At 31.0% G+C, this 26,137-nt stretch overlaps 1 protein-coding gene across 1 annotated transcript; it reads right to left on the reverse strand.

Annotated features, from left to right (window-relative positions):
• Window positions 1-17,272: 17,272 nt before the first annotated feature.
• Window positions 17,273-22,549, reverse strand: LOC131648320 (uncharacterized). Its single transcript, XM_058918086.1, has 2 exons — window positions 22,398-22,549; window positions 17,273-17,705 (listed from the first exon to the last, which is right to left on the reverse strand). Exons 1-2 carry the CDS (start codon window positions 22,498-22,500, stop codon window positions 17,377-17,379), a joined length of 432 nt encoding a protein of 143 aa, XP_058774069.1. The 5' UTR covers window positions 22,501-22,549; the 3' UTR covers window positions 17,273-17,376.
• Between the last annotated feature and the right edge of the window lie 3,588 nt (window positions 22,550-26,137).

Consider the following 26,137-nt stretch of genomic DNA (forward strand, 5'->3'; position numbering starts at 1 on the left):
AAGATATTCACCTTCATCATAGATCAAAGACAACTTATGTTTGTATTTAGAAAAAGAATATTTTTCATCGATATAATTGACACGATTGATAGAACGATATAAAGAATTGAGAGATTTTTGGGATATAGTTTGTGTAGGGTTGTAAAAGGGTGACTTATAAGAATCACGATGAATTAGTTCAACACTAAAACCATTGTTTATAGCATGTGAACAAACTATTAAACTAAAAAAGAAGAAGAAAATAAGGATAGACGATAAAATTCGTAACATTATTTTAGACATTTGAGTGAACTTTTGTTATAATAAGTTATATTCTTTCACGCTTTTTATAAGACGGGAATGCACATCGATGAAAAGATAAGAACATAGAAACTATAGAATTTAAAATAATCAATAATTGTCTAATCACCCATCTTTATTATATTTTTGGTAAAAAATCATATATAATAACAATTATACCTATTTTAAAGATTTGATTTGACTATTTGATTACCAGATTGATATATCCTATTCAATGAAAAAAATGGAAATATTTAATCATACGAATTTCATATTGTTATTAGAGATTAATATATATACTCCATTTTATCACAATTATAAGAAAATACATCTTTTCAGATTTTTTTAATAATCAATGAATTCAGGTCATATACATTTGCTATTCAATGAAATTGATAAGATAATAATTGTTTATAATAATGAATAGAACGATTGTAATTTTAAAAATAAATATAATAATATTTTTTTAGTTTTGATTCAAAAATAATTTAATAAATATCATAATTTAATTGAACGTATTTGTAAAAAAATTACATCTCCCATGCGTAAATATTCATATTGTGAAAAACAATAAAAACTTTTAATTTTAAATTAGATATTTTATATTTATTTATTGAGAGTTTTTTTTGTTTGAAAAATTTATTTATTGAGAGTTAATTGCCTTAAAAATATATATATTTATTATTTAGGCTTAATTACCTTTGAGTCCATATATTTTAGTCCTACCCGAAAAGTAGTGCCTCAATTTTAAATAGGGTTAATAGTCATTTGCCCCTCTGCAATAGTAGCGATATTCGGTTTACCTCCCTTTAAAAAAAGTTTTGGTTTTACCCCCCTATAATATTAAAATTGCAAGTCTTTTGCCCCCTAAGAGGGAAAATTACCCCCTGTAAAATATATTTTTTTGATTTTACTCCCTGGTTTTTACACGTTTAGGGGGTACCCAAATATTACAGGGGTAAAACCAATTTTTTTTTTAAAAGGGGGGTAAACCAAATATCGCTACTATTGCAGGGGGCAAATGACTATTAACCCTTTTAAATATAACCACTTTGTTCCTGCTCACATGTATGTACTCAATTTTAAATATAACCTCGAGTTTATCAACAGTGAAAAAGAACAACCCAAATTAGTATATTAAAAATAATTCTCTTGTCAAGAGTTTTTTTATTTTTTATTTAAATATTACATGTATTTTATTTGACATTAATAGACAAAAAAGATTTGATTTAATTTTTTTGTTTATTGAATATGATTATTATATTTATATTCAATGAAAAAAAAATTAGATGGAAATATTTAATTATAGAAGTTTCATATTTTTCTTAGAGATTAATATATATGTTCACTTTGTTACCATTATAATAATAAAAAAAAAGTTTAAAGAATAATCAAAGTCTATGCGAATGTCATTTATTATTCAAAAAATTTAAAAACAATTCATTTGTTTAAAACAATAACTAGAGAAAGAAAGTATATTTTTAAAAATAATTATAATTCTCTTTATTGTTTAGGTAAAAATATAATTTATTATTTTTTGGTTTCATCACTAAATTTGTCAGGTTTGAGTGGATCAATATTGACACCAAATAATTTCAATCCGCACTCAATCGCAATTGTAAGGATCGAACTGTAATCCTCTTTATCATATTTTGATGAGTGTTCCGGGGCACTCCTTAAGAATCATTAATTATATCTTGAATGCATTAATATTATTTAAAAAAAGAGTTTAATAATAGTGTCATTTAAGACAAAAAAATTGAAATTTTTTAAACCATAAAAAATTGAGACGTTATAAATTATTATATTTATATATTTATTGTTGTTGCATATTGATTTGCAATACTTATTGATTTTTAATTTCAAAAAACATTATTAGTTATTTTCAAATTATTCTTGTAATAAATTATTATATTTATATATTTATTGTTGTTGCATATTGATTTGCAATACTTATTGATTTTTAATTTCAAAAAACATTATTAGTTATTTTCAAATTATTCTTGTAATGATAATAATATTAAAATGAGATTGTAATATTTGAATCTCAAATTTTATTTAATTTCACGTGTATAATGTGTAAAAGAGAAAATTAGTGAATGAGATAATTTAAGTGATTCTAATAATTAAATATATTTAATTATTAGTTTTTAAAAGAATAAAAATATAATTAAAGTTCATTTAATGCTTCTTATCTAGTACCCCGGAGCACTGGTTAGCAGGATCATTTGAAAAAATACAATGATTTGTTTTAATGCTTTTGTAAAAGAGAATAATATTCATACGCTACCAGTGTAAAGTTATTTTACACATTCAACCAATAAAAAATCAACAAAATGTCATATCATTAAAAAAAATTAAAATAAAAGTGGGGTGTAATTAGATGCATGGTTTGTGATTGGTTAATAGTGTAAATGTTATTATTATTAATTATTAATTAAACAATGAAAACATTTTGTTTCAATTAAGACATGTCAAAATATGTTAAGGAAATTAAAATGTCTTAAAAAATTTATTGTTGGTTGTTAATATGCATTGAACATCATTGATTGTTAATAACTTTTAAAAAGAATAAGAATTTTTCTTTACCACGAGTTCATTATTTTTTTGACACAAAATCATATATATTAACCATTATACCGATTATAATGATTTGATATATCTTTGTTGAACAAAACTAATTCGTTTTGAATATTTTGTTTATCAAATATGATTAATATATTTTTGTTCAAAGCAAAAAAATGTAAATGGGAAAATAAAATCCTTAGAAATTCATACTGTTCTTCAAGAATAATATTTATACACCATCCCTTATTGGTATTTAAAAAATTCTCTTTCATAATTTGTTGAATAATCTACATCTCTTATTATTTATATATATATATATATATATATATATATATATATATATATATATATATATATATATATATATATATATATATATATATATATATATATATATATATATATATATATATATATATATATATATATATATATATATATATATATATATATATATATATAGGAGGGATCAAATTACACCAATAAGTTACACCAACTATTACACTCCTTTTAAGTCATTGATTTGAATTTAATCTAACGGTTAGGAACTCACATAATTCTTACTAAAGATAACTTCCTCCACTTTTGGTAATAAAATAAAAACATGATTCTTTCTAATATTTTAAAAAAAACATCATAATTCTAAAATATGATTCTTAATAAAAATAATTTATTTTTATTTAAAAACAAATTTTGATTTTTTTTTCAATTTCCATTAAACATAAATACCACATGAGTTTACTCTTAAAATATATATTTTATTATTATTAATATTATTATTTATAATTAGTATAAATAACACTGGAAAAAAATCAACTATAAACAATACTATCTAAATTTTAATTTTTAAATAAATTGCTCATTGTTTCCTTCAATTTTATTTAGATTTAGTTTTATTATTCACTTAAATCACAGAATAATTTTTAATGTACATTTTATAAGTATTTGTATATATTGCGTTTGAATAAATATTCCAGAGTGATAATAGTACTAGCACGATATTATAATTTAATGGTTCTTGAATCTTAGTATAAAAATAGTTTTTAGTTATTTAAAAAAAATTATTTTATTTTATTTCTTTATATGTAATTAAATAATTTTGTACTTAGTATTTATTCCTAAAAGTGTGTTATCCTCTTGGAAGTGGTTTATAGTAGTTAATGTTTCATATGTGTCCTGTAATTTTCATTTTTGGAACATTTTGCCTCTATCGTGTATAAATAGGTAATTGTTCTTTCTGATTTTTCGTTCTGTAGCCTTGGGTTTCAGTGATATATATATATATATATATATATATATATATATATATATATATATATATATATATATATATATATATATATATATATATATATATATATATATATATCATTATCTATTGAAAAAATAATAATTAACTACAAATTAAAGACATCACATATCATATTTCTAATGTAAATTTTATTTTTAAAAAATGAAGATTATTATTTTAAACTATTTAATTTTTAAATTTATATTCCATTCTTACAAGATCAATTGATTTATAACTAAAAAGTTAAAATATGAATTTAATTTGTCTTAACAAATACCTTCAATCACACTGAATTTTACATTTGACAAATTTTATAATAATTCTATTTTCTTTAATTATGTAAAATATTATATTATTTTACATAACATTTAAGCAAATAAATTCTTGTTAATATTTTTTATTAAATATAATTTATAAATATATTTATACAATTTAAAATTAATATTTATTTATTTATATTAGTATAATAAAATTTATCTATATTAATCTAAAGTTCATAAGTGACGACAAATAAGGCTGCAGAAAATAATGCTACCGAAGATTCAATCAAGGAAGTAGATATTTTATAATGTTATAATACTAAATTTATATTTAATGATATAAAATAATTAATAAATAAAATATAATAAATATTGAGAAGACCACGTCGTAGTACTGGTTATCATTATTGCATGCCCTACATAGTGGGGAGTGGTCATGTTTTTCATTTCCTATTTCTCATTACCTCTCTTATAATGTACAAATAAGACTTGTTCTATTTTGTGAAAGAAGTTAACCTATTTTTATTTTTGTGATTATAATATACTGCATTGCTATTGTCATGACATTGCCACTATCATGTGACTGAGTAAAAAATTTGTTCAAACTGTCATATGAGTTATAAAATGGTGTAATTGCTATCAATGTTTCACTAAAAGATATGAACATTAAAATTTTTAAAACCATACTTCTTTAGATCTATGTGAATTCGTCTAACTAATGTTATGTTTGCCCAGATTGGAAGATAATGCAGCAAAAAATTGAACAATTTTTTGCATCATTTCCACCAAGTCAATCTATTCAGTTTCTTGCACCTTTTGTCCACCTATTCTGTCTTGCCCAGTCATCACATTATTGAAGTCCCCTATCACAATCCAAGAGGTGTTTATTCTTCCTCCCCATGTTTCAATACCTTTCCATAAATCCCTCATTTTATCAATCTGATTAAAGGCATATATAATAGTGAGGTTGTACATGAGTATCTTGTCTAGAGCATACACTGTAGCCTGTATGAATTGTGCATCACAGTCAATTATTTTAATTTCACCTTCACTATCTTTACACATGAGCCAAATCCTTCCATTGGCATGGTGGGAATAGTTGTCACTATACTTCTATTTATCTCCAAATTGTTTCCTTATTTTTCCAGCATTGGGTTTTTTTATTCTTGTTTCCAATAAAGCAATAATAGGCACATTTAACTGAGATATATGGAATCCAATCTCTCTAAGTCGTGCCTCTTTATTCAAACCCCTAATGTTCCATGTGACTATCACGAGGTATGGCTACACTCCCTTATAGGACTTTCACCAATCCTAAGGAGTGTGAAATGGTTTTTAGATGCCATAACAGGGTTGGTTCTTGGTGTAGACACATGTTTCTTCCCTCTGTCAGCTCTACTAGGGGGTACCATAGTCCATGTGTTCCTCAGGTTGTTCTCTTGTTTCCTCAGTTTTATCCGGTTCCTCAGCTATGATTTCCTCCTCCTTCTTTTTAGGGTTCCATATTTTTATAGTTGGTTTGGTATGATGTGGTTTGGCAGCGCAATCATGCCCAATTTTCAGGAAAGTTTGACAGTATATTGGGGCTGCCATTCATATTCAATTCACTGGTGTAGGGTTTTCCCTTTGTGATCATGTATTTTCACGACTTCTCTAGGTTTTTGAGTTATGTCTACTTCCACTAACACTCTAGCATAAGAAATACGCAGTTTTTTCGCAGTGCATTCATCTGTAGTTATGGGTTTTCCAATTGCACTCACAATTTTTTATATACAACGCTCCCCCTAAAGGTGTAAAGGCACACCATGGAGAGTTACCCACACAGGGCAACACTCTCAATAAATGTTCCCTAATTTCAAAATCAGTCGACCAAGGTTTCAGGAAGAGGGGCTTACCGTAGATGAAGTAGGGTCCTTGTGCAATGATTTTTTCTTGGTCCTCCTTGTTCTTGCAACACATGATAAAATATGTTGTGAAAAACGATGTCAAGAACAAAATATAATAGGAATTAGGGAAGATAAGAAGAACACAAGAATTGGTTATAACTGCTATTCTTTTACTTTATCTTAAAACAAGATTACAAGTTTACAAGAATAACAAATAACCTCTCTCACCCTAAATCAGGATTTGCAGCTTAGCAATGATGAGAGACTAGTATGCTAGTATAATAAAACCTAACATACTAACTAATGGGCTTTTTCCACAAGGCTCATTACATAAGCCACCTTAATAAACAAGCTAACTTAACAAATTAGAGTTTAAACACTAAAACCTAATTGAAAAGATACTAATGAAAGTTGTAAATTCTAGATATTCCTTCACATGACTAACTCAGAGTTTTCACTTTTGTGAAACAAGTTAACCATATCAATTTCTATCTCATTAAATTATTGAAGAAAGAAAAATCACAGAAAGAAATAAGTGTATGTCTAGCTATATTTATTCTTAAATATATTTTTAAGAATATATTTAAATGGCAAAAAACAGGTCGCCCTCCCCGCCCGCCGCCGCCCCGCCTGCCGCTCGTCCTGCCTTAAACCCGTCAAAAAACGAGCGGGGCGGGCATTTCTGCCAAGTGAAATGGGCACAAAAATCATGCCCGCCCCGCAAAGATGGCGGATTCGCGGGCGGCGGGTTTGCTCGCCTATTTTTGCTTATATTTTTTTCTTCACTTTTTTAATAGATTAATAGTTTTTTTTACCTTTTAATTAAATTTTTTACTTATTTTTTAAAATAATTTTTTATAAAAACAACTTTTTAACAAATTTTAATTAAAAAATATTACATATATTTTCAAATAAATATATAAAGTAAACCATCAAGAATTGAAATTATTAGAATTAACTAAAATAGAGGGAATTTTGGAGGAGCGGCGGGCTTTGGCGGGGCGGACTATGGCGGGCAGCGGATTTTGGCGGGGCGGGCTTTAGCGAGCGGCGGGCCTAAAATCCCATCCCAACCCGCCATTTTTTGGCGGGTGTGCGGGCCAGCCTGGCCGGCCACTGCCCGTTTTTCCACCCCTAATCAAGAGCACAGTAAAGCCAGTGTTATGAAATTGCAACACTATGACCGCTATGACAATTATACATATTATATATTTTTCTATTATAGTCTCTTATAACAATACTGCAACATGGTCGATACGGCAGGATTTTGGCTCTCCACTGTAAACCGCCATTTGTTAATACTAAGCTCAGTACTTCGAATTAAATATTTGTGTCAATAAATTACGAGGTTTATCTCATTTTTCAGAAATAAAATTCAAGTAATCTACTTTTAACTTGTATTTAAAGTAAATTCTCTGACCAATAAACAATCAAAGGATATTATTTATAAATTAAGATTGATCATAACCTCTTATGTTTCTAAGAAGCTAACATATATGTTGGGACAAACCAATCTCGCATATGTATTGAAACCTGAATTTATTTCATAGAACATTATATGTATTGTTGTTACTTGAATTTTAAATCTTCATAAAAAGATGAATCAAAGCAAGATTAAAATTCAAATGAAGCATGGGGCCACCATAGGTTTTACTTTAGTATTTTTCATGGATGAGACATTGATAGAATTGATTTTTTTTAGAAAGCAAGAGATGATAAAAAATGGAGAACTAAGAGTTTTCTAACCTTTTTACAAAGATGAAGAAGAAAAAACAACCCCACAAAAGAGAAAGAAATTACACTCAGACGTAGTTCTAAACAATACATAAACAGTTTTATATTTGACAGTAATTAAAATAAAGACTATAAATTGACAGATATAAAGTCTAACCTGGATGGAGTGGAGGCCTTTGAAGATGTATGTACAAAACCTTACCAGTAATTTTTGGATAACAGCTGAATATATATTATAAACAGTTAAGGTTTTTTTGAAAAACAGAAGAAGTAAAGATGGACAAAGGTCACATATGTATCTGAAGAGTTTCACCAGGAATAATGCCCTTCAAATACCAGAAGAATGTTTTGAAAACAGAGAGAAGATTTTGTAAATACAGTTTTTTGAAAAACAATCTATGAAAAGAAAAAGATGCTGGGACTTACACTCTATTAGAGGCCCAGTACTTTATAGTACTGGTTGACTGTGATGAAAACAGTTTATTTGAAAAGAAACAATTGGATATAAGAAAGAGAAAGGGATGGGACTTACACTCTATTAGAGGCCCAAAGATTTGTTTACTGTTTATAAGAAACAGTTAAAAAAATATTTGCAAATGGAACAATTATTGTTTTGTTGTCTAGGAACCTTGATCGTCCGACTAATCGGTGATTTGAAAACAGTTTAAGTTCTTGACAACAATCAACTTAATCAAGATAATGACAAAGTCTAATCTTGATTAAGACCTAAATGATTAGGGTTTTATCACAAAACTATTTACAAGAGATTTGGTTTTGAAAATCAAGTAAAAATTATACTTAAAATATGTGATTTTTTAACCTAATTAAAATATACTAAAATAATATATTTTTTTGTGATTTTTTTGGTATATTCTCAAAATAAATATATTAAATGAGAAGTGTGTAAGAAATCAAAAGGAAATGATTTAAATTGAGGGATGCTTTAATTATGTGAAGTTATAGAGTAAAAATGGAAGAAAAATAGTGTTAAAAAAAGGGTTTGGTCTTGCCAAAGGTTGAACTCACACCCTATAGGTTACCAAACAAAACAAATACCAACTGGGCCACGCGCGTGGCCTGTTTAGGAAGGGAGCCCATATGATTATATGTGAAAGCAAAGCATTAAATGAGTTGTAAAAATAAAATGAACAAAAGGTCCGAGGGGGGATCGAACCCCAGACCTAAGGCATGGCAAGGCAATTAGACGCGCGTTGTAACCGTTGGGACACTACGATGAATTCATAGATAACACAACTATCATTCAAAATAAAATAAACTCATTCCCGGGAAATTTGAAAAGTGGCGCCACGATCTTCATCTTCAACCTCAAGCTTCAAATTTTTGAATTTGCTATCTCCTTCGTTTCTCAACCAAACATAAAGATGTAAACATGGATTTTGGTCGTTTTTAAACAAGGATCATGATGGTATCCTTTGATTTTATTTATTTCCAGTATAATTCAAAATTCACACGCATGAACACGAAGAACCCTAAAACTGAAATTAAACATGAAATACTCTATATGCGTGATTTGATGCAATTGATTGAGGGTTAATGATCCTTAAAGGTGTATAAACCAACTGGTAACTTCATTTCTAATTTATCATGCGTGAATTATAGAGTTTGAAGCTCTTAAAACTTACCTCAAAAATGGAGATTTAGCTCTGATCAAAGTGTGCTACAGAGTTGTTGTAATGATCCAGATAACTTCAGTGATCCCTTTGGAAGGTGTTGAGCTGCTTAGCTTGGATTGAAACTGCCCAGAACCCCTTGCTTGACCCCAATTGATATGGATCCAAATGAGAGGTGAGGATGATGATTCTCCTCTTACACAAGTGTTGTAGAGGTTTGGATCACCTATAAATACCTCCCTTGATGTGTTTGAATACTTACTTTCAAAGGAAGAGCCTTGGTTTGAAGAATCCGAGTCTTCTTGCCAAAGTATGAAGAGAGAAGAAAGAAAGCAAGAATTCTTGTTGCTTTGGTGTGTTTAATATGAAGGAGAGCACTTATATTTATAGGCAAAGAGTTCAGTGTGTTTGCAGAGAGTGAGCTTGCTTAGTGAGGTTAATTTGGCTTCTTGGTTATGAAGGAATTCAAAGAAATATCCAAAATGCAATGATGACAATTTGATTCCTCTTGATCCCAAGCCCTAGCCCTCGATTTAATCTGATCTTTAGGGACTATTTCTGATGCAGAGAAGTCTCTAATTGGCTTAGGAGAAGATTCTTTGGTGATTCATCAAGATTCCAAATTTGTAATGATTACTTAATCACATGGCATTGAATTCTTGCAACTTGGCCAAAAATGATGAAATAATGCATTTGATTCCTCTAAATCCTTTCTGATATATCATGTACAATAATGCATCAATTGGTAGAGGTATTGGTACAAAGTTTGCAACATTCAAATTTGGACATGACCCATAATTTCACTTCAAATGCCCAAACGTTGATCAACTATATCTCTTAGCTCATAATGAATTTGAAGATGGTTGAATACAATTTGAAAAGCCCTTGATATGTACTTCAATTCATTAGTTTGGTGTTTTCCCAAAATCCTTAGGGAAGTTAGTGAAAAAGTCCCATAAAGTTTGAAGAAAACTAGGGTTTTCTTGCTAGTTTTGTGAAGGCAGTCACTTTGAAGCTCCATATCTCTTCAATGGTTGATTTTTAGCCAAAAAATTATATGTGACAAAGTTGTTTATTAGATAAAAATCTACAACTTTGATGTTGGAAGTTTTTTTCAATTTGTACTTGAAATTTTGAGATATTCCCTTCCAAAGTTTTGAAAAAAAGACCTTTAAACACTTAGAAAAATTTCTAAGTATGAAAAGTCAATCTTTGACTTTTAGATTCTTGATTGAATTTCTTGATTTTATTTGATCAAATGACTTAAATAATCATATATTGATGATATTGATCCTTAGAAGTCATGTTTTGACTAAAAACCCTAAAAGTCAAAGGTGGCCCTGTATAGTTGACTTTTTCCAGATGAAGTGTAATATTGGATCTTTGTGATGAATCAAAATCTCCTTCTCAAATGAATGATGTGAATGGATGATATTGATTTAAAAGAAAATTTTGAGTCATGTTTTGAGTTTTGGATCCATGTCCTGATTAAAAGTCAACTATCTTGGTGAATTAGGTCAAAAACCCTAATTTGTCGACTAGAGGAAATTGATGACTGTAGATCTTGAATTGTAGTGTAATGCCTTATGGATATTGTCACATGGATTATTTTAAGATGATTGAACCAATTGATAGGTGTCTTGGAGCTTTTTTAGGGTTTCCCAAATGTGGTCCCTGATTTCAGTCCTTGATGGGTTGAAAACCTTAGTTAAGCAAACATGAGTTCTGATAACTGTTGTCTAATCAACATAGGTTAATAAATGAATCATTTGAATCCTATGATTGTATTAGAGTCTATTCTCATATTGATTGATTCTTTGCCTGAACTCTTTGTGTTCTTGAGCACCCTCGATTGGGCATCAGACAAGAAAGTGACTGTTCTGAGTACCTTGTCGTAAGTTGATGAGGTACTTGGAGGTATGACATCTTAGGGAGGGTCAAATTAGGGTATGACAGATATTCTTATGAGAAAACAATAATCTACGTTCACTTCTGCATTTCTTCAAACATGCTAGTGCTGATTGTATCAAATATCTTTTGTTTTTGTCTGTTTCAGAGCGTTGGTATCTTAAATAAGGCAGGAGGTTAGGTAGTACCCACGCTTGAATAAGTAACTAAATAAGACAGGAGGTTAGGTAGTACCCACGCTTGAATAAGTAACTATGATAGAATACTATAAATTTGTAATCTAGTGACATATCATATGCTTCCGACCTAAGATTTTTGCTCTCCTAAAATGTCCGTTCAAATTCTTGGGTGTTAAAGTGGGTGGTAGTCCAAGAAGTATCTCTTTGTGGAAATATTTAATTTCATTCATAAAGAAAAGTCTAGCCATTTGAAGAGGTAAGAATCTTAGTATAGCGAGTCGTGTGGTCTTGATCAACGCGGTGCTCAATGCTATTCCTATTTATTCTCTATCCTTTTTCAAAACTCCGTCTAAGGTGCTCAATGAGATTAGGGCGATTCAAAGTAATTTCCTATGGAGCGGAGGTGATGTTAGAAATTCAATCCATTGGGTGTGTTGGGACATAGTTTGTAAATCTAAAGTGGAAGGTGGGCTAGGAGTAAAAAATGTAGAAATAGTGAATGTGGCTCTTATTAGTAAGTGGAAATGGAGGATTTTAAATGAGAAGAAAGCGGTTTGGAGTGGTATTCTCAAAGCTCATTACGGAAACATAAAACTAAAGGTGTTGGTAGGTGATATTTTGGTGGTAGGATCAAAGAATTCTATTTGGTGGAGAGACGTTTTAGTGTCGGATAGTTATGAAAGACTTCTTGTCAGTAGCTTCTCGCGGACGGTTAAATGCAGTGTGGGATATGGAGAAGACATCCCTTTTTGGTACGCTTGTTGGCTCGATCAACAACCTATTATGGAGGCCTTTCCAGAACTGTTTCAGGTGGAGGATGATCATATTATTTCTGTGGCAGAAGTTGGGTTTTTCTGGGGATGTTGGCTGGCGCTGGAACTTTCAGCATCTGCTGGCTGCGGACAGCAACTGTCCCGTTTTTCTGTTGCAGGAACTTCACCTGCTGCTGCAGAAGCGTATTCCTTAGAGAGCTAAGCATGATTCTTTCTCCTAGGCATAATCTCCGTCGAGTGTTTTTAGCGTTAAGTCTTGCTACGACCGCTTCAAGATATATTTGTCGGGGCCTCATTTGCAACCGGGTTTGGTTAAGGCTGTGAAACAATATGTGGAAGATTAGAATTCCATCACAAATTCTTTTCTTTGGTTGGATATTTTTGCATAATAGAATTGCAACTAAAGACCAATTGTTTAAGAGGGGTGTCTTGGTGGATACTATGGACTTACCGTGTGTAATGTGTATGAAGGAGGAGGAATCGTTAGCACATTTATTCGGTGATTGTGATATAGCTCAGAGTATTTGGAATAGGGTGTTTGGCTGGATAGGGTCTGATCTTGAGCTGCCCTATGACCACTATTTGGTGCATTTGATTGAAGCGGAATGCGATTATTTTCAAGAAGGAGTCTTTTAGTTTTTTCGGAATGTATGTTGAATATTATTTACTCTTCTTGGAATTACCTTTTAGCTTTCTATAAACTAAGAGAGTTTTGTTATTTTCATACTTGGAATATCTTGCCGCTCGTTTGTTTCGAGTAGCTAGAGCTTTCCGCTTGTTTTGGATGGAGTATCCATTATACTCCCTTAGTTAATATTATTATTATTATTATTGCTTATTTAAAAAAATGTTTGTTCTATTTGATGCATTGTCTGTTAATTTTATTCAGCCTCCACTTAATCTTAAAGTTTATTATTTAATGAGTTTAAAGTTTAAACGACATGATAATCCCATGGTATATAATATAGCATGCTTTATTAGTTTGAAATAGAAGAAAGTGGAAATAAAACTATCATAAACTGAATCAACTGATTTGAAATTTTTATTTATTGCTTCCTGAGCTTTGATAAATGGCAATGTCCAGCATAGTAAGTTTCCTTACCAAGTTATTGGTGAACATGCGTTTGCTAAAAATTATTACATATATTTCAATAAACTTACTATATAAGATAATGGCCTAACTTCTTAACAAAAGCACACCATGCTGCATATACTAAGCTCCTTAATGACATCACCAATATTAATTCTTTCTTAAATTAATAAGCTCCCAACAAGTTTAATGCGTGGTCATATAGAGGTACAAAAATCATGTGTTAATATCAATTTTTCATGTTCTAATTCTTAAATTGTGTATGTTCTAATTCTTAAATTGTGTAACAAAATGAGTTCTTTGATTATATTTTCATTTGAGGATTGGGATCGTGATTTTATTCTCAACTCTATGCATTTTCAATGTTAGTGTGCTTACTACATATTTAGTAAGCACACTAACATTACCGATTAGAAGATCATCAAAGCAGCAGCATCCCACGTCGGCACCAATAAGCCCTCTTCTTTCTTTGGTTAGTCAAGTTCAAATTCAACATTACCGACTCGTTTATTTATGTTCTTTTAAATAATTAAAGTGTTTTTGTTTACCTTAATCAATAGTAATTCCATTGATAAAAAATGGATGACTACCGATCTATTGTCAAAAGAGTACGAGAACGGGGTATTGGAATTCGTTAAGTTTGTTGTTGAACACGTCGAAGACTCCAATCGAATGAAATCCCATTTACTGATGTGTGGGATTGTTCGAAGTTATAAGTGTTGGATATATCATGGTGAGAAAATTAAAGAGAACGTTGAACCGGGGTACAAAAGTAATACGACGACCTATGCTCTAGACGACAATGACACGGATATATATGATTGTGATCGAGTCGAAGAGATTGCAGAAGCACTTGAAGAAGATCTTAAGGATTGTCCCAAAATGTTTGAGAGGTTGGTAAGCGATGCAGAGAAACCGTTGTATAAATGTTAGACTACATTCATAAGGTTGTCTGCGCTATTAAAGTTGTATAACTTAAAGGCAGCCAATGGATGGTCGGATAAAAGATTTACAGAGTTATTAGTCTTTAGGAGAGATATGCTTCTGGAGGATAATGTTCTTCCTAATCGAACCTACGAGGCCAAAAAGATGTTGTGCTCTATTGGCTTGAGCTATGACAACATACATGCTTATCCAAACGATTGCGTTTTATTTTGAAACGAATATGCATCGTTAAATGAGTTCCCTAAATGCGGGAAATCTCGATATAAGAAAAAATTGTCTCTAGCAAAAGTCTTATGGTCTTTTCCTATAATTTCGATATTTAGGCGCATGTTTCCGAGTGAAACTGATGCAAGACACTTGATATTTTGGCATGCAGATGAAAGAATTATTGATGGAAAGTATCGAAATTCGGCAGATTCACCACAGTGGTAAAAAATAGATTATGATTATCCTGATTTTGGAGATGAAGCAAGAAACCTTCGCTTGGCATTATCTACTGATGGAATGAGCTCACATGGTCTACGCACCTGTTGCAAGACGAGAGACAATCAAGATTGTTGTGTCGACAGCAGCAATATATATATATATAATTAAAAAAAATTAAGATACAATATATTAACAGTGATAGGATAATATTAATGATGATATTTTATATTATCTACGCTACTTTGACTCTTTAGTTTTTTTTAATAGGCAAAATAACTATTAAAAAACCGGGCCAAAAAAGGCTACTCAACCTAAGGTACAACACGAAAAACCTCTACCTCCCAAAACAACAGAAAGGTAGAGTATTCCAAGTATAAAAATTACAACCAAATAACAAATGATCGCACGAGGATAACCATATCCAAGATCTAAAACTAATAGCTAACATAACATCATCATAAGAGGGATTTATGTTATTAAAGTTGTAGTAAGTTCTAGACATCCAAATACACCAAATTGTCTCTAACTAAACCACAACAGCTATTCTCCATTTCATTACGGTCTTAACTTTCTCAACACGGAGAAAGAAAGACTTGAACTCTTCCAAGTTTATTTCCTCCAAAGAATCTAACCAAATCAACACTCTTTGTCAAATAAGATCCATAAAAGAACAAGATTCAAAAATATGGGTAACGGATTCTACTCGTGACAAACAAAACACATAACAAGGATCATTTCTCATCAAAGGTATGTTCCTCTTGATGAGTTGGTCTTTAGTACGTATTCTATTGAGTAAAACTTTCCATCCGAAAAAGAGCAAGTTAGGTGGAGCTTTAACCTTCCACATTGATACAAGCGCCTTAGCAATGTTATCAGGATAAACCGGAGCTTCAACATCCGCCGATGATAGGAGCACATAGCAAGAATGAACAAAAAAATCTCCTTCACTCCATAATCCCCAAACATGTTTATCTTTATCTTCACTGCCCAAAGAAAACTGATTTAACAATTCCATAAACTCGTCTCTAACCATCAGGAAGGATGGATCATAGATATCCAAAACAACTTCCAATCTATAACATCAGCTACACTGGAGAATTTATTAAAGGCAGCAGAATAAACTTCAGGATATGCATCCATGAGGGATTGATTTCTCAGCCAGTTTGACTGCCAAAAAGTCGTCCTGCTGCTATTTACTGTAGTCGTAATCGAGTCTGTGAAGAGATTAATATAGTTATGAACAAAATAGTATAAAATGCTTAAAAAAAGAAAAGATGTCGTTTGTATGAAGCCTTTTTAGATGGTCTTATTGAAAATCTTAACAAAAAAAAAGTAACTTTTTACTTGGAGGGTTTACAATTATGTTTAATTTGATTGTGTGGCCACGAAAAAAAATACAACCATAGCTAATTGATGCCATTTTCCCTCCTTTTAAGTTAGGTTTATTATGCTCGCTTTCTGTTTTTTATTTTATTAATCTTCTATCTGGAAACATTATTTAACAAAACACTAAAATTAAGAATGTGTATATAGTGACATACCTAAATAGTATAAAATAATATTTTGCAAAATAAATAATATTAATGTATATAATTTAATATATCAATCAACTGTATAAAGAAACACAATATATCAATCTCAAAATATAATTTACAAGATGTCAACTAACTTGAGACTTGTGAAGTGGTAAAAAAATTATATTAATCCAAAAAAAAATTACAATTTAATTTTGAACAATATCACAAACCCCAAGGTTTGAATTCAACGTGAAATGTCTATATTTAGTGTTTTAAAATGAATTGAATAAAATACTCTGCCATAGTGTAAGAGATAATTTAATTTTTTGCTTCACAAACTTTCAAATTCTATTTTATTTATTTGAGGTAATTATCAAAAAAATACTTATATTGTATCTTTTTCATTTTCTGTGAAAGCTTTGTATTTTTTATTCGTATAGCATGTTATGTGACACCTCTTCACTCTAATTTTTATCTCTCCTTGCATTATTATAATTTTGATTATGGCTGAATTTTTGTATGGTTTCCATGCATGTGAAGTCCACTTGTACATTTAGTTAGTTTTGTAGTAAAATAAAAAAACAGAGTAATATCTTCAATTCCACTAATACGAGAGAAAGAGGATTTGGTGATTTTTTTTTATATATATATTTGAGCATAATAAATCTCAAATGGAACATAATAAAATAAACTTTTAAAAATTTTATCCATATAAACACTTCATGTTTTGCAGAAAATTCAAATTTTGTGATATTGTTAAACTTTAAAATGTAAAAGAAGAGAGATAGAAAAAACTGTTTTATTGATGGTAAGATCTCATTATAGGATCTATATATTACATATTATTATCAGGGGAGAGGTGATAGCAGTTTCATAAGAGTGAGTGCAATCAGACGATGGGAGGTAGAGTAGTACGGTGGGTACAAGGTGGCCTCAAGCATGTCTTACGCTCCGTGGCAACAGTAGCAGCAAGAGGAACGGCTGGTTCAGTAGTGTGATGGGTACAAGGTGGCCTCAAACATGTCTTAAGCTCCGTGGAAACAGTAGCAGCAAGAGGAACGGCTGGTTTAGTAGTGTGATGGGTACAAGGTGGCCTCAAACATGTCTTAAGCTCCGTGGAAACAGTAGCAGCAAGAGGAACGGCTGGTACAGTAGTGTGATGGGTACAAGGTGGCCTCAAGCATGTCTTAAGCTTTGCCGCAAGTGGAACTCCAGCACCTTGAAGAAAGTAAAAGATACAAGTTATTAGGATAATTTTCATTTTAGAAAATAGTAAAAGCTTTGAATAGTTAACAACTGTTGGAAATTATAAAATAATAATTTCCATAGTGTGTTCTAATGTGACAAAAAAAAGGGAATAGATTTTTGGTTGTTGCATAAATTTGTTTTTTGAATTCAAATTTACAACATTTCATGAAGGGGTGCCTTGTGTCATTATAGATGAACCATTGCAATATATGGTGAAAAGATGTTGTTTCATCAAGAGTTGCAAACTTATGAAACAACACATGCATGGCCTATAAATACACATTTATGAATCCAAAATGAAACACACAAAATCATTATCCTCTGATATATTTTCCAGACAGCTTCCTTGCATTCGAGTTTCTTCACCGGTCTTGTGCAGACTCGAGTAAGGCTGAATTATCCTGGGTATTCAGGCCGTTCCAACTCTAAGACAATCGAGAGTGTGCTTGAAATACTTTTAAGGAAAGTGATTCCGTTCACGATTTAGCCTCGATCCATTCGGTTTAAATCGATATTTCTAACAATCTTAAAAGTATTTTGCATAATGAGAATCAAACAATAGAAATTGAGGCTTCCGTTTCAAGCATTAAAGCATGAATTGTTGTGTCGTGGACATATTCTAACACAAGAAGAATCACTATTATAAATTCGGGTACGTTCTTATTATATTTCATAAAAAACTGCAACACCGAAAAAAACCATAATATCAAGATCAAATATTGAAATTTCTAATTGTTGATATTAGAGCGAGATTTATCAATATTATGTTTTCTGGTAATAATATATTTTAAATTAGAATTGATAATATTGTGTTGGTTCCATTTACCCCCTAAACATATATAACTACTGTGTTTGTGTTTACGTTTCATGTTTGTTTCATAATGTGGCATTGATGTATATTATAATAATTATAATTGATACACAACAATAAAATATTATAGTTCTTATAATTTTTTCTATCAAGAACATGCACATAGATTGGTTCTGAGTGGATTTGAAACAAATCACTTAACGGTAATGAATGAACGTGACGCATCATATGAATTGGTTTCGTATTTTATTGCATTGTAACGTTTCAAAGGGTACAGTAAAAGGGTGCAGTGCTGTTATTGAGATTTTGTGGTATTACATGCTTTATTATTATAACCATATTAAAGTTTCAATTGCCAAAATTAAGTATACGTAAAATGGTATGGTTATTTTCAAAACAATGTTAATTTATTGTATCTGAATAAATTATTCTTTTTCTAACCAATGATGTATGTTACAAATCAACACCTGGACTCTATAAGATATATGAAGTGAATATTTTAGTGATCAAATTTTTTTAATGTTTTTTTTTTAATTTTATAATTGAATTTTAATTTGGATTCCATGAGAATATTTGTTTGTATTCAACGAAATTTATCATTATAAGACATATAAAGATCATTCAAAGATGGATCTTAGAGTCTAATATAACTATTGAATCTTGAAATGTGAAATTTTGAGAACCTTATCGCGGAGGATAAGGAATTCGAGTTTTCCACAAATGAAGAACCTTGTAAGGAAGGTTTTCCACGGATTGTTGAAACACAAATCAAAAGTTCGCCACTGATTGTTTGAACAACAACTCGAACTTAGAATAAGCAAAAAAGTTTGAGAGGCTAAGGATCTAGAACCGAACAAAATTATTCTTCGACTTATTTCTCTTGTGTAGAAGAAAATAATGAGAGTTTTGTTCGTAAGATTCCTATTATTCTTCATGTGGAAGATGATCCTATGATTTATAATGAAGCAGTAACTTCAATGGAATCCTCCTTTTGGAGGGATGATATCCAAGACGAGATGGATTCAAAAAATATCAAACCATTCTTAATTGGCTGCAAGTGTGCGTTTAGAAGGAAGTATCATAGTGATGGTACACTAAACACCAACAAGGATAAATTAATAGCCAAGAGCTTAGACAAAAGGAATGCGTTAATTATTTGAACACATATGCACTAGTAGCAAGGACAACAACAATTAAAGTATTGTTTGTATTAATTTGTGCATGAACTTATAGTTCATCAAAAGGATGTCAAAACGACATTCCTAAATAGAGATCTCGATGAAGAGATTTACATGGAGAAATCATAAGGTTATATGCTTTCTGGTAATGAACAAAAGATTAAAAAAATAAAAGAGGAGACACACAACTTAGGGGGAGACGTTTAAATCTTATCAAAACAAGAATTCAAAGAGTATGTCATCATCAAAAAGGGGGAGATTGTGAAGAATACATCTTATATTTAGTTTTGATGAAGACAAAGGTTATCAAATAAGAAAAGGATCAAAAGTGTCATGCACATCAATGATGTAGTTAATCAAGAAGGTTGAACATAGAAGTTTAAGAGAATATTTGAGAGAAGTGAACATAACTAAGGTACTCATTGCAATTCATACTATTTATTTTAAATTGTTCATAATTTTATCTATCACTTCATCTAAAAACCTTCTTGCATCATCATGCATGATTATCTAAAAGGCTTCTTCATCTAATTCTTGTGATAAGTGCTTGTACACAAAGTTGTGTAAGAATATTGTGATATTCTTTGTCTCTATGTTGATTACATGTTGATCGTTATCAAAGAGATGAATGAAATCTTAGAAACAAATAGGTTTCTAACTTCCACAACCAAGATGAAAATCTTGAAATAGTAGACCCTCATTTCGATCAAAGTAAAGCGAAAGAGTGGGGGTTTAAAACATAGTCAAACACACTATATTGAGAAATCTTCCACATTCAAGATGAAAGATCTTGGACTAATTGACACTCTTTTGTGGATCAAAGTAATGCGAAAATAGTGGGGGTTATGAACTTAGTAAATACGCTTTGTTGAGAAAGTTCTTGATAAGTTCAAACTGTCACGTTTCAAAAAAAGTGAATATTCAATTTGATCTTAGTGTCAAAATGATGATGGAAGAGTTATGACTATATTAGAATACACAAGTGAAATTGGTTTTCTAATGCAATGTACTATATGTGATATAGCAGTTGCAAATAGTAAATGAGTAGATTTACTAGCAATCCAAATGGTGAGCATTCGAAGGACATCACAAGGATTTTGATTATCTTTTAAAATCAAATCTTGACCTCCATTATGGTAGGTTTCCTGCCATAGTAGAAGGATATACCAATATGAGTTGGATATCGAGTGTTGGAGGTCATAGATTTACAACTAAATGGATATTTACACTAGTTGGGGTGAGATTTCTTGGAAGAGCAAGAAACAAACATGCACCACTCTCTTGACTATGGAGCCATGGTGTGTGGATCTCGCTTCCATTGGTCAAAGAAGTTAAATGGTTGAGGGACCTTCTGTCAGAAGTTCCATTAGTTAAACACAGTGTTTCAAAGGTGTTAACACAATGTGTTAGTCAAGCCAATTTAACAAGAGAATTCAGATAAGTGTAAAATGGAAAGTCTGGGCACTGAGGCCTTAGACATTCGTGAGAAAATTGATTAAAGTTGTAATCATTTACTCGCATATATACGATCGATCTATAATTTGGGAAATTCATTTACTAAGCCACTGGCCAGAGACTTAGTAAAAACAACCTCGAGAGGTATGAGGTTGAAACTCCTTGAGTAAGAGTTCCGACAGCGGCGGCAACCCAATCTTACGTTAACAGAACATTAACCTCAATATTTTCAATGGGTAACAACAAGTTGTTGATTTGGATAATTGTCGAACATTTCGTGATAATGTTGACCTTAAAACGAGGGTTGAGTTTTATTTTAAAACTCTTAATGAAGTTCAATACCAAGGGTACGTGTCTCGTGGAAAAGGACACAATATGAACTTCACCTATGTGAATTTCGAGATGGTGCCGTCTCAAAGTGAGAGTTGGAGTTTCTCTCATGAAAAATTCATGAAACAGGATAGCACATGGCCATAAATAAGTGCTAAGCGAGTTATGCAGAGGAAGAACCTTTAAAGAGTGTGTGTAAGGTAACACCGGTCTAATCATATGGATTCATGGTTTAAAAGTTTTGCTACCTAATATTCCGATTAAACTTTGTGTTGTCCTCACTAAGGTTAAGTTTTAAATCGAAAGATACCTAACTGTATTAACACTCTTTATATCTCATTTCTGGAATTATTAATTTTATCATTATTAGAACAAGTGGGGGATTGTTGGAAATTATAAAATAATAATTTCCATAGTGTGTTCTAATGTAACAAAAAAATGGGAATAGATTTTTGGTTGTTGCATAAATTTTTTTTTTGAATTCAAATTTACAACATTTCATGAAGGGGTGCCTTGTGTCATTATAGATGAACCATTGCAATATATGGTGAAAAGGTGTTGTTTCATCAAGAGTTGCAAACTTATGAAACAACACATGCATGGCCTATAAATACACATTTATGAATCCAAAATGAAACACACAAAATCATTATCCTCTGATATATTTTCCAGACAGCTTCCTTGCATTCGAGTTTCTTCACCGGTCTTGTGCAGACTCGAGTAAGGCTGAATTATCCTGGGTATTCAGGCCGTTCCAACTCTAAGACAATCGAGAGTGTGCTTGAAATACTTTTAAGGAAAGTGATTCCGTTCACGATTTAGCCTCGATCCATTCGGTTTAAATCGATATTTCTAACAACAACTAATACAGTGAAGGATATTGATTACCACTTTTTGCCGGAGGACCAACAGCAAGTGATCTTGAGGAAGCAATAGAGCAGACTCCCACATAAAACATGAAAAGGATTAAGGCACTGGTTCTTCTCTTCATTTTTTAATTATGGTACAGCTTTGAGTGAATGAGAAAAAGCAAAGGAATGAATGCCTTTATTTATAGCCGCAAGGGATGTTATAAACTGAATTAGGTTTATTTTCAAGTGAATTGAATAAAAAAACTCTGCCATAATGCAAGAGAGATAATTTAATTTTTGGCTCCACAAACTTTTAAATTTTGTTTTACTTTTTTGAGGTCTTTATCAAAAAAAATACTTATATTGTATGTTTTTTATTTTCTGTGAACACTTTGTCTTTTTCATTCTCATAACATGTTATGTGAGGCCTGCCTCTTCACTCTAAACTTTATCTCTCTATCACAATTTTCAATTCCATTTATACATTTAGCTAGTTTTGTAGTAAAATGAAAAAGGCACCGTGATATCTTCAATTACCTTTTTTGTAATTTGAATTTATTGGATGGTTAATATCATAAGTAACCCTAGTAAAAATTGGAAAAATTTAAGTGAATGTGTGAAATCAGAACCGTCACCCAGTGACAGAGAAAATTATATCCATGTCTTCTATCACCATCTAATATAACTTAAGTTTTAACCTATCAATAGTTAAGAGACAAAGTATATAAATAATTAATTCCAAAATAAACCTGCATGACACATGCTTTTTATTAGTTGATTAAACAAATTGATTCTCGTAGATACTGTTATTGAACACTTTTTTTCTGTTCTTTTTAATATATGGTTCACCGCTACCTAATAAAAAAAAATCACTTTATACTCTCACAAAATCCATTGGCATATAAAAAACGTGACTTAATAGAATTCATGTTTCTCTCACATAAAGCTGTCTATATTTATTAAAGATGTCCTTATTTTCTCAATAAGGTATAACAAAATTCAAGGATATACAAATTTTTGTCTCACTATTTGCTTGTTTTGACCTAATTTGATTATCTTCATGTTTTGTTGACTGATAGTCCATATAGGGTACTACAAAATAAATTTTCTCCTTATATGAGTGAAAATTAAGTATTTATCATAATAAAAATATTAAAATAGTTTTAAAAATTTTAATAGTTTAAAATTTAGAAAAATAAAAAAATATATAATATATATTGAGGATGTGATATATAGTGTAATTATCAAATATCCTCTCATAAAAACAAGGTGACTGCATGTGTTATAAGTGGTCACTGGTGAAGCAGCAGAAGGAACTGTGGAACATCATCGTAACACTCTTTTCTGTTATATTTTTAAACCTATTAACACATGAAAAACGTGAGAATTGATGTTTCTATAACATAAGGATATACAAGTTTATATACAAGTTTATTGTATCACTTCTCTTCATGTCTTGTTGGATGATAATCCATATAGGGTATTACAATATTTGTCACTTTTTTAATTGCGAATCAATGAAAAAGAGAGCTTATAGGTCCAAAAGAGCGCTTATGGCAACCGTATTTTTTCACGGATGGCACTAATTCGACCGTGACAGGGAGGCTGCCGAATTTACATTTAATTTTGCATTTGGTTCAGCCTTTGTTGGATCGGCCGGACGGATTGGTATGGCTGGTGGCGGCATAAGGATGGCTACTCCGTTAAGCCTTGTTATGAGTTTATTTTTTCGGTTGGAAATGCGGATGGTTTGTAGGGTCATGACCGAGCGAAGTTGTTTAAGAGTCTTTAGAATGCAAAAGTGTCAAGTAAAGTTGTTATCTTTGGTTGGAAATTGATTTTAAATAGGCTTCCGACTAGGATGAATTTGGCAAAGTAGAGTATTTTAGAAGGGAACATAATTTGACTTTCCCTTTATGTATTGAGCACGAAAGAAGATTGGGAGCACCTTTTTGGAGGTTGTCGAGTTTAAAATTTTGGTGGAATAATTTTTGTCGTTGGCATTGTGTGGAGGTTTTTAACTTTTTTCGGATCAATTGTTGCTCGACTGCATGTTTTGGAGGTATCTTGTCTATCTTTCTTTAATTTGTGATTTAGGTTGGTTGTTTGGTTTACCTTTTTGTTTGATTACTTGGAATTGTAGAAATTTGATTCTTTTTGACAGAGGAATGTTAAACAAATTCGATAGTATGTGAATGCTTAAATTAGTTTTGTGGGAACGATTTCTTGTAGGGAATAGGGTGGGTGTTGATTGAAATTCAGGGATTCATATCTTAGATATCGTAAGAGATGTCGAGACACGGATCTCTGAACAACACAAAATTGCAAGGTAAATATAATTAAAACAATACTGAAAAGTAAATGACCACATAGTATTGTTCAACAATTCGATGAATAACAAAACCTACTTTGGGGACTACCAAGCAAAGAATAAGTCCACTATGATAGTATCAATTCTATGTCTTACGTAAACAACATCCAATTTACTGTCTTCTCACTTAATCAATGCATGTGTTATACTTCTACCAAAGACGCATCTAGGTATGAGACCCTTCTCAACTTCCCCAATCACAGTCGTGATTATCAGTTTAATAACTTTAGAAGACACACTTCTAGAACACACAATCACTCCATTAAATGTCTGATGTAAAATCCCTAAATCAAATTTTTTTCACATCCATTTGTTATAAAACCTGATGTAAAATTCTTTGACATATATTTTTCACATCAGTTATCTTTATACCTGATATGAAATCTTATAACCAAATGTAATATTTTTAGTAGTGCACACTTCTAGAACACACAATCACATAATGCTTAAAACAGATTAATGATTAATAGAACTTACAACTCAAAAAGACAGTCCCACTCTTCTATCAAGATGATATTAGAGAGGCTCGCAATTAACAAGACTGCACAAAACCTAAAACAAACACACGCTTAGTTCCTCTCTACAATTAAGTTTGTTGCCTTCTATTTAAAACAATCGTCTGGACTAGATTGGGCTTCTAAATCGCATCAGGGCACTGCTGAAAAATCTCTAATATCTTATTCAACACGTTTCTCCATAAGTTAGTTTTACCGAACATAATGCAAACCATATAAATAGAGAAATAACATTGATACTTCTTGGTCGGATTTAAATACCTTTATGAGCCTTTGTTTTGTGTAGTTTCTTCTTTTTGTCATCGTTTTTTATAGGTGGTTTATTGTATTCATGGGTTGTTCACCCCTTGTGACATGTTTTCATTCATCTTCTGCTTATAAAAAAAACTTAAAAGAACGATATATTAGTATTGAAAAACTGTGTTGAAATGTGAAAGGTACAGAAGAATTGTAATTTGGAGGGAGTTTAATGGGATTTTGTAGGTGTGTTAGAAGAGAAAGGATGAAGGTGTTATTTGATTGATTTAAGAGAGTCTCAAACTTTACATATATACATGCATTGTTAGTTGTAACTAACTTTTTGAGTTATTTATGCTTTCTAACTACTTGCTATGCTACACTACACTACACTTATGCTATCATGGACATGCATGAGCTTGTCACGAAATGGGGAGAAATTTCTATAGGCAGTGGCTTCGTAAGAACATCATCTAGTTGAGCACGGGCAGTCACGTGTTAGATCTAAAGCTAATTGGCAACTACCTTCTCACGAAATGTCGAGTTCTATGTGTTTGGTTCGCGGGTTCAAGATTTTTTTTTCAATAGGCAATTGATTAAAGAAATCGCACTAGGGGTGCAACCCTTTTACAGAATTACAAGGAAATAAAACAA

Source organism: Vicia villosa, linkage group LG2 (genome assembly GCF_029867415.1).
Source record: "Vicia villosa cultivar HV-30 ecotype Madison, WI linkage group LG2, Vvil1.0, whole genome shotgun sequence".
In the NCBI taxonomy this organism is placed as follows: Eukaryota; Viridiplantae; Streptophyta; class Magnoliopsida; order Fabales; family Fabaceae; genus Vicia; species Vicia villosa.

What these genes read in the sequence shown, in the direction of transcription:
- LOC131648320 (XM_058918086.1), bottom strand. Translation starts at nt 22,500, where the DNA reads ATGAAGAGAAGAACCAGTGCCTTAATCCTTTTCATGTTTTATGTGGGA. An exon ending in TGGTCCTCCGGCAAAAAGTG is followed by an intron (nt 17,706 to 22,397) that starts GTAATCAATATC and finishes ACTTTCTTCAAG; the next exon opens with GTGCTGGAGTTCCACTTGCG.